At 34.4% G+C, this 16,318-nt stretch overlaps 1 protein-coding gene across 3 annotated transcripts in view; it reads right to left on the bottom strand.

The window, feature by feature from the left end:
• The window catches only part of FMN1 (formin 1), a 496,625-nt gene that overhangs the window by 68,122 nt on the left and 412,185 nt on the right, over positions 1-16,318 (bottom strand). For all 3 annotated transcript variants that reach the window (XM_088167196.1, XM_088167197.1, XM_014891233.2), the window contains one exon: positions 8,792-8,879. In XM_088167196.1, coding sequence (XP_088023322.1) covers positions 8,792-8,879 — 88 coding nt within the window. The remainder of the gene's footprint in view (positions 1-8,791; positions 8,880-16,318) is intronic.

The raw sequence follows: 16,318 nt of genomic DNA, 5'->3' as shown, positions 1-16,318 counted from the left end.
AATAAGACACTGGAAAACATAAATTAATATTTCAATTCTTTTTCCTGCAAAATGTACCAAAGGGTTCTAGCCTAGTATAGGACATATATATCCAGTTAATATATTTTAGTTTTCAGCATTTAATTTTTTTCTGATGTCAAATCACAGCATTCCTGCAAGAATGTTCTATAAAGTCTGTCTCAAGAGAACAGAGTTCTATTTTTTCTCTCCAGTATAATCAGCAGTCAAAGATGTGACCAGTCAAGTAGCCAGTTATTGAGTAGCTGGCCAGGCAGGAGAATATGAGAACAACTGATATCAGACAATGAACAGCACAGATTTCATGTTAGCTTAGAAGGCTGGAGAAGAAGGAATTTAGAGTGAGGGTATTTAAGACTCCTTGTGTGCATGGGAAATCAACGAGATATGCTTGTCTAGGAGCTAAGCATTCTTGGTAAGTAGACAAGCTTTCAAAGTTTGCAAGTTATAAATTTGCAAGCACAAAAGATTTGCTACAGTTTTTAAGTTATCTTCAGCAAGTTCACATTTAAGTTAGCTTTATCCAACAGAAAACTATCCACATGACAATTTACAGATAAATACTTTTCAACACCACACAGACACACATGAAGCATACTCTTCAGTGATTAATTATCCTTCATTACTTAAAATGAGAAGTCTCAAAATGTTTCCTATCTTAGCTCCAAATATTACTATGTCTGGAATATACAACATAGGTGCTTCCAATATTTGTAAATCCCATTACAATTTAAGCAATGTATTGGAACTCTTCTGAAAACTGAATGGGATTGCTTCATGATCCTTTCTAACACACTCTAATGTTAAATTCCAGTAAGCTGAGGGATGCACAATGCAATGGAAGTAATGCTGGATGTTTAAAATTTCTGAAACCAGTTCTTCCTCAAGATTCATAAGGGGAATAGGCACAATTTTTGAACTCATGACTTATGCTTATACATTACTGAGAACATGAATCCCAAAAGAATCAAGCACATAACCACTGAAATATCATTAGCTACTATCTGATGACTTTTAATTCAACTGCATTATATTTCCTCAAATTATCCTTGACTGCTTATGAATTTAGAGGATTTTAAAAGCTCTTGCTGCATTTGCAATCCATGGTTGAAAGGGGCACGGCACACATCTTTAAATAATTATTTAAAAGTAATAAGCTTTCGCCTGCTCTACCACCTACCCCATGATTTTACATTGTGAAATTAACCAGCAGGCTAGTAAATTTTCTCTGTGGCAGGCTAATTAATTTTATTAAAAGGTCCAGTGACATTTAGAATGCTTTAAAATTCTGCCTGTCAATTATGATTTCATCTGTTGACATCACACCTAAGTTAGAAGTAAAGAATTACACAGAAGACAGTATCAATGGAAAAAGCAGTATTGCCAACCATTTTTGTCTTACTGGAAAGATTCAAAACCCTCAAGACTGTAACCAGATGTAAATCCTGAACCACTGAGATTGACAAAAATCTTTGTTTAAAGAAAAATCCATAGGCTTTGAATTTATGAGATTATCTCTTATCTCCTGCAAGACAGTTCCAAGAGTTGCACTACCTTCTGTATCATCCAAGAGAATTTCGGAAGAACCTAAGAGATGGAAAATGTCTTGGAAAATTGGTTTCACAGTCCAATATATTTAATTGTTAAGATTAACAATATGCATATTGAGTTCAGAAACGTCTCCTTGTGGTTTAACTTTTATCCTATTATAGCATTTTCTGAAATCTGCTTACAGGGAGACATTTACTTGTCCAGATCAATCAACCAAGCAACTTATTGGAGGAAATTTAAACTTGTGCTAGAAATGCAAAGCATGTAATTGACAGTCAAAGTTTTATGTACACATCTATTATGATGACAGGAAGCAGTCTGATAAAAACCCACTTCAATAAGAATACTGAGAGTTACACACCTAGCTGAATATTTTAGCCAGATATTTGTCACCAAAATGGCTCCATAATCACAAAGTGATTTTTATGCTCTATTATGTTATCTGTGTTTCTGTACTCAACATCAGATCTAACAAATCATCATTGTTTTGAAGTGACATGATAAAACAAAAAGTGTTTGTGATAAAACTAATGAAATACAATCTGCTAAACCACATTTTTAATAGAATTAATAATAATCAATTTAAGATATATTGACATGAGTTATTTTCTCTCTTGGAGAGAGCATGTGATTGTATAAAAGTACTCAGAAATTATTTTCGGATTCACTTTCTATACAATCTGCACTGCTATTATTGGCAATGCATAAACAGACAATTGCAGTCAAAAACCAAGCCATACAGCTGGACAACTTAGGATATGTATGTAGAGACGCATTCCCAGTAATTCAGAAGTACTGCCAAAATCCACATAACCTCTTTTATTTCATCTTATACATTTTAATGTCTTAGCCGTTCTTTCTTTCATTCAAACTGATTAAAATGAATGCCATGCACATTTGGAGAAGAAGACAAAAATGAGAACATGCAAATTTATGAAGAATGGCCCATTTAAAAAAAAAAAACAACAAAAAAAACCCACCAAAAACAAACAAACAAACAAAAAACCCCAACAAAAATAAAAAACACAAAAACAAAAAAAAACACAACTCCAAACCACAACACCCCCCCCAAAACTAAAAAAGCAACAAAAAACTCCCCCATAATTTTGAAAAGCTGAGAGAAATCCCCAAATTCACAGGTGTCTTCATATTCTTCTTATTCTTAAAATATGGCATGTACATACATTCACAGTATTTTGTGTAAATTTGCTTGAATTGGTGCAGCTTAATAAAACCCATTGCACTAGATCAAATAATTATTTTGATTTTCACTTAAAGTAACAAATCTTTTTAATTTTTCTATGAAAAACAAAACCCACTTTTAATCATATGTATATTAACTTTATCAAAATTAATACAAATCTTGGTATGTTTTTCAAAATGCTTTTCCTGATACAGCGAATTTATGATACTTTACTGCATTAAATCTCACTATATCCGGCTTACATAAGTAATATAGGTGAAGTATCATAAATCTACAAAAGAGGCTCCAAAACAATTAATAGCTATTACAATATCAATCATCATCGGTGGTTTTTACTTTCATCTTGCTTTCTAGTTAGCTGTCTTCCTTACACTGTCAGTTCAGTTAGAATATTTCACCTACACCTCACAATATGTCAAAAGGAAGTAGACTCATGCTGTGAAAAGCTGGTAATTTTATTGGGTTCCTCTACCTTTAAAAAATCTGTTACTTGGCCAAGTCTGGTTTCTGAGATCCTTTTTTGCAGGGAAATTGAGGCAAACATTTTTATGTTGCCTATGGTGTCTGCTCACAAGAAGAAGAATTTATATACACAAGGATCATTAGTGCAGGGTTGCACCCATTAGGATATAATAACCGTCAGCTAGGACAAAAAACAGATCAGCATCATGCATTCAAACTAACAGGCACACATAAAAATACTTGCCAGCTACATTTCACATACTAAGAGCATTGCTTTGAATATAAACTTATACCAAAGGTTTTTAACACACTAACTTCTAGAAAATGAATCAAACAGACTCCCTGCTGCACAGATTTTTCACATATTCCGATCAATTAAAAAATGTAAATCCAAAAAAAGCCAAGAATTTAAAGCATACTGCGTGCAGTCTACATGCAACTTTAAAACTTAGGGCATAAATATGAAAAATATACTTACCTCCTCTAAATCAGCTTAAATACCAATAGTCTTAAGGCTGAATCTGATATATAGCCTCACTCCTACTAAACACATTTTGGTTAAATCAGGATTTAAGTCCTGCTGACTGAGCTAACATATACTCACCACTATCAAACCATTCAATGTAACAATCAGAGTATGAAATATATACCTTAACTGCTCCCAGATGAAAAAACAAAAGTATATTATTTAAATAAAAGGAGCTTGCCAAAGCTGCATTTATTTGACCTGGAAGTATTTAGTTGTTTTATGTACTGCATTCTGTTGAATAAGGCTTGATTTCATGGGAACATGCAGCTCATCATTGGGAAGTTTAAGCAGAATTGTGACTGACCTAGTCAATTAGACTGTTAAGTACTTGGCAAAACTTCCTGTAATATCCAAATCCCTCTGGTTTACTACTGACAAATTGATATGTTATCAACTTAAGGTTTTGTCCAGTATTAACAGCCATGCAACACAGAAAAATTATATGTAATAATGGGCACTAAGAGAACAATGGAGGTTTAGAAGGCTAAGAAAGCTTGAATCCTGCAAGAAGTCATGAACAAACGATTCTGGCACTAAGCTTAACCTACCCACATGCAATGTATGTCCAAAATAGATTCATAAAAATGTATGTTGTGAATTTTCCCGAAAAAGATAAAAACATTTCATTTTAAATAAAATCGTTTCCCAGCTTCTGAGATGGATATGAACCTATCTTTACGCATAGTATACAGTAAATATAGAATACATACATGTAATATTTTGGGTAGGTGGGAAAGTCACACGAATTTGGAGCAACAGTTTAGATGTGCCATAAGGCATAACTTGCACTAAGACAATGCAAACCTATTTATATACCTTCCGTGGGCTCTTATTAGAGCAATCCCAGGATGATTAGAAATATAATACTGAATCAGAATGGTTATTAGATTGATCACCAGTCTGGTTGGGTTAATCTACAGCTCATATTCTTCCAATTTTTTACTCCCGTATGCTGACAATGAAGGGGGAAATCATGAAGTTGAAGGAAACCAGTCAGACACTTCACTTTTAGCATTAGAAATAATCTCTATGCTAAGGATAAATGTTAAGTTCTCCCCTTTTTCATACAGGCTATATTCTGTCAGTATTGTAGTGCTACAGCACAGCTACTATGGCTTTGGTAAGAGCAGCAAAGTCTGCAGCTGTTCTGTGAGAAGTCATACTGCACTTTACTACAACAAAGAGTACAATAAGCTACAACTGTGCATCTGGTGTCATCTGCCATACCCCAAAGATTTTGTCCCATGGAAAAGACACCAGCATGTATACCAGCAGACCATCTAGCTAACGTGCTCTGAAAGCCATCAGAGATATCTGACAGTGAAATTTTTCCCCAATGTACAGAAGCAGAACGTCTGGTGCCCTACAATTTTAGTGACAAAATGCAGGTACTCTGAAGGTTGGGAGGGATTGGGGAGAATCACTCTTTTGAATATAGACATCTACCTTTTATCTACATCCCATTTTCTGGAACTAAAAGTTTTTCATCTGGGCTGCCCCACAGTTTTGCCAGTTAACTCTTGAACAAGGATCTCAGTAGCTCATGGAAAGCCAGCACAGACGACTTACACTGCAGGAAAAGAGTATTATTATGTGTTTTCCAGTGCACTGCTGTTGCCAGCTACTATTTTGGAACTGCCTCAGTGAGTGGAATGTTGCCCTGTAAAAGGCTGGGACAAGGATCCACACACTATTTTCACATACAGCTACAATCAGCATTTCCCATTACAAACAAAACTGACACACCTCACTATGGAGCGAATTGTAGTATTTCAACAGCAAAGCCTCACAAATAGTGTTGATGCACAAGTTTGTCTCTCAAGTTGTATTATTTCAGCAGAACAATGATAGGAAAAGACAGAAATGGATTGATATGGAGATTACTTCTCTAAGTGTGGACACTTAGAGCTTACCTAATAAGTGATCTCTGCTATTTCTCCTCTCTTTTATAAAGATTTTTTAAAAATGCAGAGAAGAAGCCTTAAAAATAATCTCAAACCTATGCACAATTAGATTATTGCTATTTGCCTTTTCAATATACAGGTCCTATACAGCCGACTGAGTACAGATTTTCTGCCTGCTTCTGCTCAGGAAATGAGTAATATTAATAGTGGTCTAACAAAAAACTTTATTGCCCTCACCAGTACCAGATTCACCAGTGTTCTAAGAATACTGAAGTACCTAGGATTTGTTCTCTCCCACCAAACAAAAAGCTGAGTATTAGGATAGATGCAACATCACAATGTCAACCTTCCCTGTGCATCATATAACAACACCACTACCCAAAATAATTATTTAGTTTTACATTGTCTTCTCCTTAGACTATACTCAGAAGCAGTATGCATATAAACTTATCTGCAAAGGATGAACTTCATTCTCTTAAATGAACGTGTGTGGGAGATCCCCCTCCTGAAGTGTGGTGGCTGGCGCATTACCAAATGCAAACTCAAACATCTGGATGCCAGATATGGACACTTGCTTGTTTTGTACTGCTGAGTTATCTACAGAATATACTGTGAAGTTATGTACTTTGATTTGAGAGGATAATCCTGTGGATGCAGAAATCTCACACTGTTTTAGAGGAGGTTGCAATTTTTCTTGTGGTTACTCTTTTGTCTTCTCTACAAACAGGGCAGTTCATCTGAGAATTTCTCTACCTGTATTCTATAACTGCTACCTAAGGTAAACTAGCCAGTACACCATACATAGACAGTACATTCATTTGTACATGACTTTACAACAAATATGGTCATAAAAGCTTGAAATTAAGACTCGATTTTTATTTTCACTTTTACTTCAGGTTTCTATATTTTCTGCTGTAAGTGGTCAAAGGCTATAAACTTTTCCCTGTTTTTCACATACTGTGAAAATTGGAATGAAAAAGGAGATGAGTGCTTAATTTGTGTATTCTTAGAGGTTGGTCTTTGCAACTTTTTATATTAAAAAAAAAAAAGGTTGACATTCATGACCCAATGGTTACATGCTCTTTTGGTTAGGTGCTGTCATGCACCATTTAGCCTATTATGAATTCTTTTCATCCAGGGCAGTGATTACAGCAGTCTTCAAATAATTTGTCTGCTGACAGGCAGGACTGGCCACAGATTTAAATTACACTAAATACTGTGGAATAAACAGACATTAAAAGAGAAACAATTATTCTACTGTTGTCTTCAGAGTAAGATACATTTCTAAAGGTCCTCTCTACAGAACAATGTTTTTCCCTGAGTCTTGTGAACTAGTTTGTCACCTTAGATAGTCTCTGAACTGATCAGATTTTGATTAAAATCAGCCAGATTGTTTTGTATGTTTTTTAAAAGTTCCACTAATGGTATTCCCAAATCCTGATGGTAGCTCCTAGCTGTTTCCATAAGCAATAGACAGCATATCCTATTGCTGCCTTGAGCAACACAAGTGGTGACAGGCCAGTCATTTGCTACCTCAGACAAGAAGGGGCGATGAGTTCTAAACTTTTCTTCAGTGACAGCACTTGTTTTGGTGTCTTTCTTCTACCAACACTCCAATTTTCATTAAACTTGTAGGACTATATTAGCTATGTCTACAACTGCAAGTCTTTAGAAATGGATTTGTAGACAGCAACAGTTCAGACTATACATGTTTCAGGGAGTTTTAACTATCTTTGATCTGATCCTGGGGAATTTAGAGACTACTATACATGGAGACTGATGGCATGCTCCTAAAGCACGTCTTCTCATTTAATTTGATTCTGAAGGGTGTTTGTGCACTCTGAGACTGCTCTGCATTGCTCTGCAATGCAAACACAGAAAAGGGGACAACTGTTTCATGTGATTCAAAAGTGCCTTGCTGACTCAAGCTAAAAATGCTGTTGTATATATACCCAAGTATTTGGGTCATTACGCTCTCTTAGATTTGGAATAAATTGGTCAGTTTTCAAAAGCTATACAAGTACAGAAAACAACTGAGAGAGGTAGAGATGCTCTATTTTTGTAGAACATCATTGCATGGAAAATAAAAATAAAACCTATCTCTGAATATCCTTAAGAATATTACCCAGTTTTTGTAATAAAGCTTCTATCCTATCCCTATGTTGCTGACGCTTCTGCCAACAAATTATTCAGACCTTTAGTAACAGCAGTTTTTTTTCCATCTCATTCTGATACCTTTCACACAATACTGGCAGGCACAAAGTAATTCCTTCTTTTCCTTATTCCACTGCATCCCAAGAGACATCTGTAAGCCCTTGTGCTTTTAAAGTGCTAGATGCTCAAAGGCTCTTTTGAAATTAATAATAATCAATGCCAGCAGCATCTCAACACCCTACCCAGTATTTGCATGTGATGGAGAGAAAACAATAGCAAAAAAGGAGACATCAACTTGAGTTGTTCCAGCAGTTGTTTTAAATGGTGAATATTTTCCTTTCTTAATGTGAAAAAGAAATAAACAATATCCTTAAACAATATCTTTTTAAATCCAGAACATAAGCAGACTCTCTATTACCCCAGTGTTCTGAAAAATCTGTATTTCTCTACAGTTGTATTGGCAAACTCGAATAATTTCTACCAGTAATGGAATTTACAACTGACTAGCCCCACGCTTTGAAAAATGCCATCCAGTAATTCTCTTTCTGATTCTTACGTGGTAACATCAGTTTGGGATGTACTTCTCATAGTGTTAACGAAACAAAATGTAAATATTAAAAAATACTGACTGCCTATTTGAAGCCTAAAAGATTTATGTTTAAGCCCTCCATTTAATTCCTTTTGGTGGATGACTTGCTTTAGAAAAAGCAGGGAACTGAAGGGAAGAAATATGAAAACATTGTACTAAAAGTGTTATGGTAACTGTAAAGATACTGATGGAGTTGTACCTAAATTCAGTTCTAGTTTTTAGGTGAAACTTTTCCATATACCGGAATATTTTAGAAGAATTATTCTTCTGGTAGTTTAGGAGAATATATTCAAAACACATTCTGCACTGTCAGAAATTATCTGAGGGCTACGGCAATTTATCCATGCAAGTACAATACATTAAGTGTAAAAAACACTTACCTTGTTGAATATCCTTCATCTCCAAGTGCAAACTCGATATTAAAATTCCTACAGTTTGAGATCGTTTTCCATCCAGTAATTTGATAATCTAGAAAGATGATGCAAAATGATCTGAGATTCATGGGAACACTCTACAAAGGATTCAGTCACTCTTATAACAAAAGCTAATTTGTGAATTAACTTCAATATTTCTCCAAACATCAAACCCTTTTATTAACTAAATGTGGTAGCAAGACCTTCATCTTATCTTTGTGCTCTGCACCTAAACAAATTAATTGTAAGACTGAATTCTCACCAGGTCTACTAAAGAACGTCACCTCTTACTTGTAGGATGCTATTCCACAGGAAAAGAAAAAGGCACATCAAATATTTATTCTGGAATATGGCTTTCCCCTCCTTTTTTCTTTAAATTATATTTAAGAACTATCAAAGACCCTGAGTACATCAGAAGTTCCTTAGCTTGTCAGATAGTTTACATTTCAGTATGAACAGGCTTATGTCTATTTTTCAGCAAAGAATCAATTCCTGACCAAGAAGAACTGAAAAATTGTCTTTTTATGTGCTCTCAACACTACTACTGGAACACCGGACACTACTCAAAGTATTTCTTTTGGTCATGTCCGAATGTGCTTATTCTGTTGACACTCCACAGGGATTTCAGGATATTTTTCACATTTGGGTACAGATATTTGATTGTACAATACACTAACATTCAGACTGTAATACTTTCTGATGTCAGTTTAGGAGGAGAAGAAGAAAGAAGAGGAAGGGAAACCTTAATATTTTTTTGGCTGGTTAAAATCAGTTATAAAGAAGGTGATCAGTGTAGTTCAGATGTTAGAAATGTAAAAACCAAATTTCCCACAATGTCTAGGCTATTGGTATTTGTGATTTTGATTTATTTCATAAGGAAGACAGGACAGGAGCACATCACAAGATGCAATACAGACACACGTTCTTCAAAAATACAAAATGTTGAAATTCATGCAGATTGTTTACTTCATAGTGTTGATGTACAAAAACTATTAAAAATACTACCTCCTATGCAAAATTAAAACTAATAGCTATGTTTTCCCTAAATTTATATTCTTAGTATTTGAACAATATTCAATCGATATTTCACCAAATTTAATTTTAATATGGATGGTGGCACTCATATTTCGATACTTAATAATAGTAAAAACTTAAAGCAATTGTTATCCCTTATTCCTGGAATACTTTTATTGATGCTCATATTAGAGACAGTTAACTGACAAAATCTATACTAACCCATATAAATGTTTCCCACCTGTGTTTTGTGTGATTTACAAATATTTAACTATGAAAATATTTAGTCACTCATCTATGCAAAATATTTTGACAAATAGAGAAAAAAAGAGAAATGATACTGACATTTTCACATGAAAATGCAAAGTTAGTTCTTACTTAGAGTACTGAGATAGGAAAATACATGCACAAGTTGGAACACATGCTCTCTTCAAAAAAGATGTGATAGATATTTTAGGTTCCTTTTGTAGGTAGGTACTCAATAATAAACTTATGTTAAAGTAGATACTGCATATTTTCTGTCAAAATTTGAAAAAAATTTATCCTGAAAGTTTTTCTGCCTATATGTACAGCACATATGATGGATATTAAGAAATTAATGCTATGGAAAGTGTTTTGTTCAAATGACAAAGAATTCAGGCTCTTTATCTCCTGAGTACACAAGCAGACAAGATAATTTTGCTCCAAGTTACCTTAAATGAATGCTGTGGGAGCATCACATCCTGTTGACTGATTCTTCTGAGCAAATGTAAGTAACTGCTTGGTTTATTATGGTCATTTCTGAAGCTTTACATGAATTTGCTGAACTCTGCAGCACATTAACTTCTTACAGGGATAATTACAGGTTTGAGCAGTATGCAATTTGTATAGCATTCACTGACCTCCAAGTTGACCTTGTTCAGAGCAAATTCATAGGTTGTCATAAACCCCATTAGATATGCCTAGTTTGAGGCAAAACCTTTCCAGACTCTAGCTGTTGCAGACAATATGACATTTGAAATCATTCCACTGAAGGATTTGTAAGTGCTTCTTACACCTTCTCCAGATATGATCAAACTAGCTCGCATCACTAAGCAAGAACTTCTGCTTAAACAATTTGTGAAAAAACCTCTTAAAGACAGCCCTGTATAATTTTAAAAGTTAAATCAGAGATTAATGATTTAAAACGGCAACAGACTGTGTGTTCACATGCATTTTAGACAAATGTACACATGGTCACAATTACCAGGCATCAAACTAGACACAGACTACCTGAAATAGCTTCAACCAAGTAACTGAAGGCTAATACTTTATTCATTAGGGTGCAAAAATGGAGGACCATGACAACAGAATAGCTTAAATTGAGCATAAAACGACTTCAAACCCATAGTTACAATGCTAAGTATTATACTGGAATTTTGTCATAGATTTTTAGAATCAATTCGGAACTTGTAAGATTTTGCAGTTAAAATATACAATCAGTAGTAAAACAGAGAATTAATTTTCAAAGACACTAATTTTGTCCCAAATGATGGTTATTCTGGCAAAGTCACTAAGGGGGATTATATATGTGTGTGAGTTCCAAATAGAAAGAAGACACAAAAAAAAAATCAGCACTTTTTCAGTTCGGTAAAAACATAAGGCAAATAAAAGGAAAGTTTGTAAAGACTATGCTGAACTATTTAGTCTATGCCTTTAAAAGACAAATCACTGATCACCTCTCAGCATATTGGACTTGCTTGTAGCTGGCAGTGACAGGTAAGCAGCTACAACCCAGCTGATGCTGCTGTGCCAGCTGGTGGGGTTTGCCAGCTGCCTGTTGCTTCTCCAGATTGTGAATGTATTGTTGTAATGGATGCAGCATCTTCCGGCTTAGTGACAAAATTGTGAGTGCTGCTGATAATTCATTTACTTCACTGATCCACAGCATTATTTGTTTTTTGTGTTTTGTCCCCTGTTTTTTAATGCTATTAAGTTAGCTGATATGCTGTTTACAAGTGTCTCCTCTACATCTTTAAAATCTTTATAATCTAATTAAAAAGGGAAGATATACCAAAGCTTGAATACACTAATAAATTATTATGTCATTCCCATTAGAAGGTGTTTCTCTAATGTAGCCAGAAACGTAGCTCAATAAATACTATACAACAGACTTTACTGTTTTGTCTAACTTCAATGTCTACATTCTGTCCAGGACACTTACTGGTGCTGAAATCTGAAAAGATTCAGTTTACTTTAGTGATTAAAAGCTAAATCCTTCCTCCTGGTGGTGCATGGATTTCTTCCATAATATTTAAATTTACTGAGAAAAGCCATAAGCTAAAAAGCTGTCCTGCATATTACAGCATTTCCCTCCATTCCCACTCACCAAATTTCACAGTAAATCAACAGCCTGGACCCATGAGTAGACTGCTGAAACCCTGTTCAGACAGAGGAAGAATATGCTGCACAAGAAGCCAAAATGTGCCCCTCGAGCCATTCTGCATAAACACTCCAAGAGCTACCAATGAAATTTCAGAAGCTTAAGACTAGACATTATCCCTCATATTCCTACTCAAGGGAGAGCCAAATTTGACTATGTTTTCCTTAACATGGATGAACCATATCTTTATATTTTTAAGTCTATTTAGAATTTTATTAGTCGGAAAACACCTTCACTTTTAGCCTTTTTCTAAAGTACATACAAATGGCAATTTATCAGGTTCAAATAGGAGGCATGAAATGAGCTAGTAAGAAAACTTACTTCAATTATCTTTACTCCTATCAGAACTGCAAAAATAAGACAAACCAAAAAATAGATATTCACCCTATGGATAATTTCTATATTCTACATGACTTCAGGGCTTTATGATAAGCAAGGAATGCCAGTTATTTTTCTCAGCACAGCATAAAATATAAAAAGAAAGTGAGAGTGCCTCGGAAGCACGCACTAGCATTTTACTACTTCTGCTTTAGTTTGAACACTGTTTATTATCTTATGCAGACAGCTGAAGACAGTCATTGTGTTTCAACCCTACAAAGCTTCCAACATTTTCTGCAATATCTGCCCTTCTTGCGGAAACACAAAATTTATTAATTGTAATTCCTCATTTAGTTAGATGGACAAAAAACTTGCTGACAGGCATATCCCTTTCAGTTAAAAAAATGCAATTCACTCAAAATATTGACACTCTTAGTAAATGAGAACACATGTTAATAATTATGTGAAGTCTGTTAGAGATAATAGACAACAGAAAAGCCATTATCTTTAATGTCCTCCTGCGTCTTTGAAACTATAATCATTGCACTAAAGGGCCAAAAATGATTGATGGACTTTCATTTGGAGCATACACCTGACACAAATTACTTGACATTTACTCATTTTTTGGTAAGAAGAAGACAGAGTGGCATCACAAATATCCAACTATCCTGTTTCTTGAAAAAGTATAAAAAATATGAGTTTTTGAGGATAAATTACTAACAAGTGCTCAGATATATTGGAAAAACTAATACAATGTCAAAATATGTGCTAAATCTAGCAATGGAGCTACAAAATGTATATGGAAAAAACTGCAGCAAAGAAATCCTTTTAAAATATCTCTTTTTTAAGATTACAGAGTATCAAAGCTTAATACTTAATGAATAATGTATTTTATTTATTGGATTCATATTCAGGTGCTAAGGGACTTTTTGTTTTCTTCCAGTAATTTGAATTTTCCTGCTGCAGATTCAACCACTTCAGAACTATAAAATAACTATGAAATAAATCCCACTCCTTCTATATACTATTTATCCACCTAGAGTCTCTGGGAAAGGCAGGAATCATCTCCATTTCCTGGACTTCAACTCCAAACATTTACTGCATTACATTACTTCATGTAAGATTATAATGCATCTAAGCCTTAAATCAAAAACCTCTTTCTGAGAAAAGAATTATATTTTTAATATTTAAATATATTGCACAGTATTTTGGTCCAATATTGAGACATAACCAATATATTCATCTAGCCAGTAAATTCTCCCAATCAGAAAAAATTAATACATAATATCAAAACCTCAGTACACTAATTTTTATCATTATATATCATTATCTATCATTATCTATATAATAGTAGAACACTAAATAAAAGATTGTATACATGCAGAGAAGAGAACAAGAGTTTCCTGAATTATTTTAGAGGCTGTTCAGTTGGAAAAAAACTTAAAAGTTCTTCCAAAGGTGATACATTTTCCAAAGGGCTGCCTGAGGAAGCATGAGCAGCCACACAGTTTGCAGAGCTGCTAAACCCAGATAAGAATTACCATTCAAACTTGAAGTCTTCAAGTATATATATGTGTACTAGAAAGGTACACCTGACTTTTGTTTAATCTATATTATTTTTACATTGTATCACTATCAAGTGAACGTACTCTATTTTTCCAAAGTAAGTTAGTGTATTTCTAAAAATAAGTAAAATCACCTTCTATACAGTCCTTTAAGTTGTATTACTATTGCTGCTTAGATTTTTAATTTTCCTTCCTTTCCTCCCCCACATACTTGTCAGAAGCCTCTAGAAATCAGAGTAACCCAATAAGCCATTTCTCCTGGCATGAATGCAACAAATTTGGGAATCATGAAAGTGTTTCCATCCTTGAAACAAGTATAGCCAGCTGTTTCAATCCATAGGACAATGGACAGAAAGTGGACTTTATGTCTTTTAACTGATTTACAGTGTCAAGATGTTGAAAAGGCACTCAAAATGTCATTCTCGGCATTTCTGCACTTCAAGGCAGTTATCAATTATATGTGTACCATTCTAAACAAACTTTCCTAACGATCTCCAAATACAGAAATACAATTTCCATAGCCAAAATTTTTCTGCATTCCTTTGGTATCCTTGCTCTTAGAAAGCTTTTCATAATTTTTCTTTGCAGCAGCTGCATGCACTTGATTACACTTATAACTGTCCCAATCAACCTTCTCCTTTCTAGACTAAACAATCATAAAAATTTGATTCTTTCCTTAGAGACTACTTCACTTTTCGTCATTCTCCCTCTCCTTGACTCTTTACAGTTAGAAAACTTTTAATGAAGTGTTGTAGTGCCTAAATCTAGGTGCAGTTCTTAACTGAGGCATGGCTGAGTAGTCTGCCTTCAAGCAATACTCCTTGATCTATCAGAGTTCTTCTCTTCATTTTTAGTGATTTCAAACATGATTTGAAAATTCATGTTCCTCTTGTGAGCCACTAAGACTTTCTGCTGAACTATTACCAGTCAGTTAGCCAGCTGTACCCCATCTTATTCTTTAGGTAGCTGAATATCCTTAATTATATTAACCTTGTGGTTAATTGCATTAAGTTGGTGCTTATCTTTGTCTGGCAGACTTGATCTCAGATACATGAAAGCCTTCTGAATGATCTATTTCAGTACATTTGAAGCCTCTTGCAAATAGGTGGTGGCTGCAGAGTTGGTTATTATGCTATCCAAGAAATAAATGAAAATACCGAGGTCAATATAACCAGCAGAAAAGTCCACAGAATCCTCGGTGTATTCTCTTATTTTGACAGTGAGTATATATATGAATAGAAATACTATTGATGATATATTGAAATTTTATTGATATATTATAAATATTAATTTTATAAAATATATATTATATTGTAATTATGTAATATACATGTATAAATAAGTAAATATGTGTGCATATATATATGAATATATCCTCAGAAGTTTACTTTCTGATCATAACTTGCCAAATGGTACTAGAAAATAGACCAGGAGAGACCATTTTAATGGTTAATCATCCTTTCTGTGAAGAAATTCTTCCTAATGCCCAACCTAAACCTCCCCTGGTGCAGCTTATGTAGGTCTAGCTTATGCAGCTTAGACACTTCCAGCTGAAAATGGCAAGTGTCTATCAGCTGTAAGTAAAAAAACCCACAGCATGCGGTGAATTTTTTTAATCTGTGTTGCCATACAGTGGCTACTACGTGGAAAAATGGGTAAGAACAGAACAAACTGAAATTTATACAGGCTTTCCACAGAAGTATTCTTTTCACAGCCTAAGTATACAGATTATGACAACTGGTTTCACAAAACTAATAATTCTGAGAATAAACTGAATAATACTATGTTATTTGGAACTGCAAAATAATTAAATCAGAATGAATTATCCACTAATTCAAAAGATAAAATCTTACTTCCAACTGAAAAAGGAACTTCACCATGAGGCACTGATGTAATTCTCATTCAAGGAGCAAAGTATTGAATCATCATGTTTTAATAAGCAGACCTGCACCATCTATTGGGCTGTCACTGCCCTAAATACCAAAGAGGCTGAACTTAGTGTATATAAAAGACTATGAAATAGGGCATAGCTTGTGCAGAGAAGAGGTTTAATGCAGTGGATGGGTCAGTCTTAACAGGTATCATTAAATAAAACAGCTTAACTATTTCAAACACAAACTACAACTTCATCGCTGTACCTGTATCTTGTTCTGGAAGGTTCTTTTAGAGAAAATGAAAAAGGAATTTATAAATAAA

The sequence above is a fragment of the Sturnus vulgaris genome, chromosome 6 (genome assembly GCF_052056855.1).
Source record: "Sturnus vulgaris isolate bStuVul1 chromosome 6, bStuVul1.hap1, whole genome shotgun sequence".
Classification (NCBI taxonomy): domain Eukaryota; kingdom Metazoa; phylum Chordata; class Aves; order Passeriformes; family Sturnidae; genus Sturnus; species Sturnus vulgaris.
Note: the sequence above shows the minus strand (reverse complement) of the source record. Positions and strands in the feature narration are given on the sequence as shown.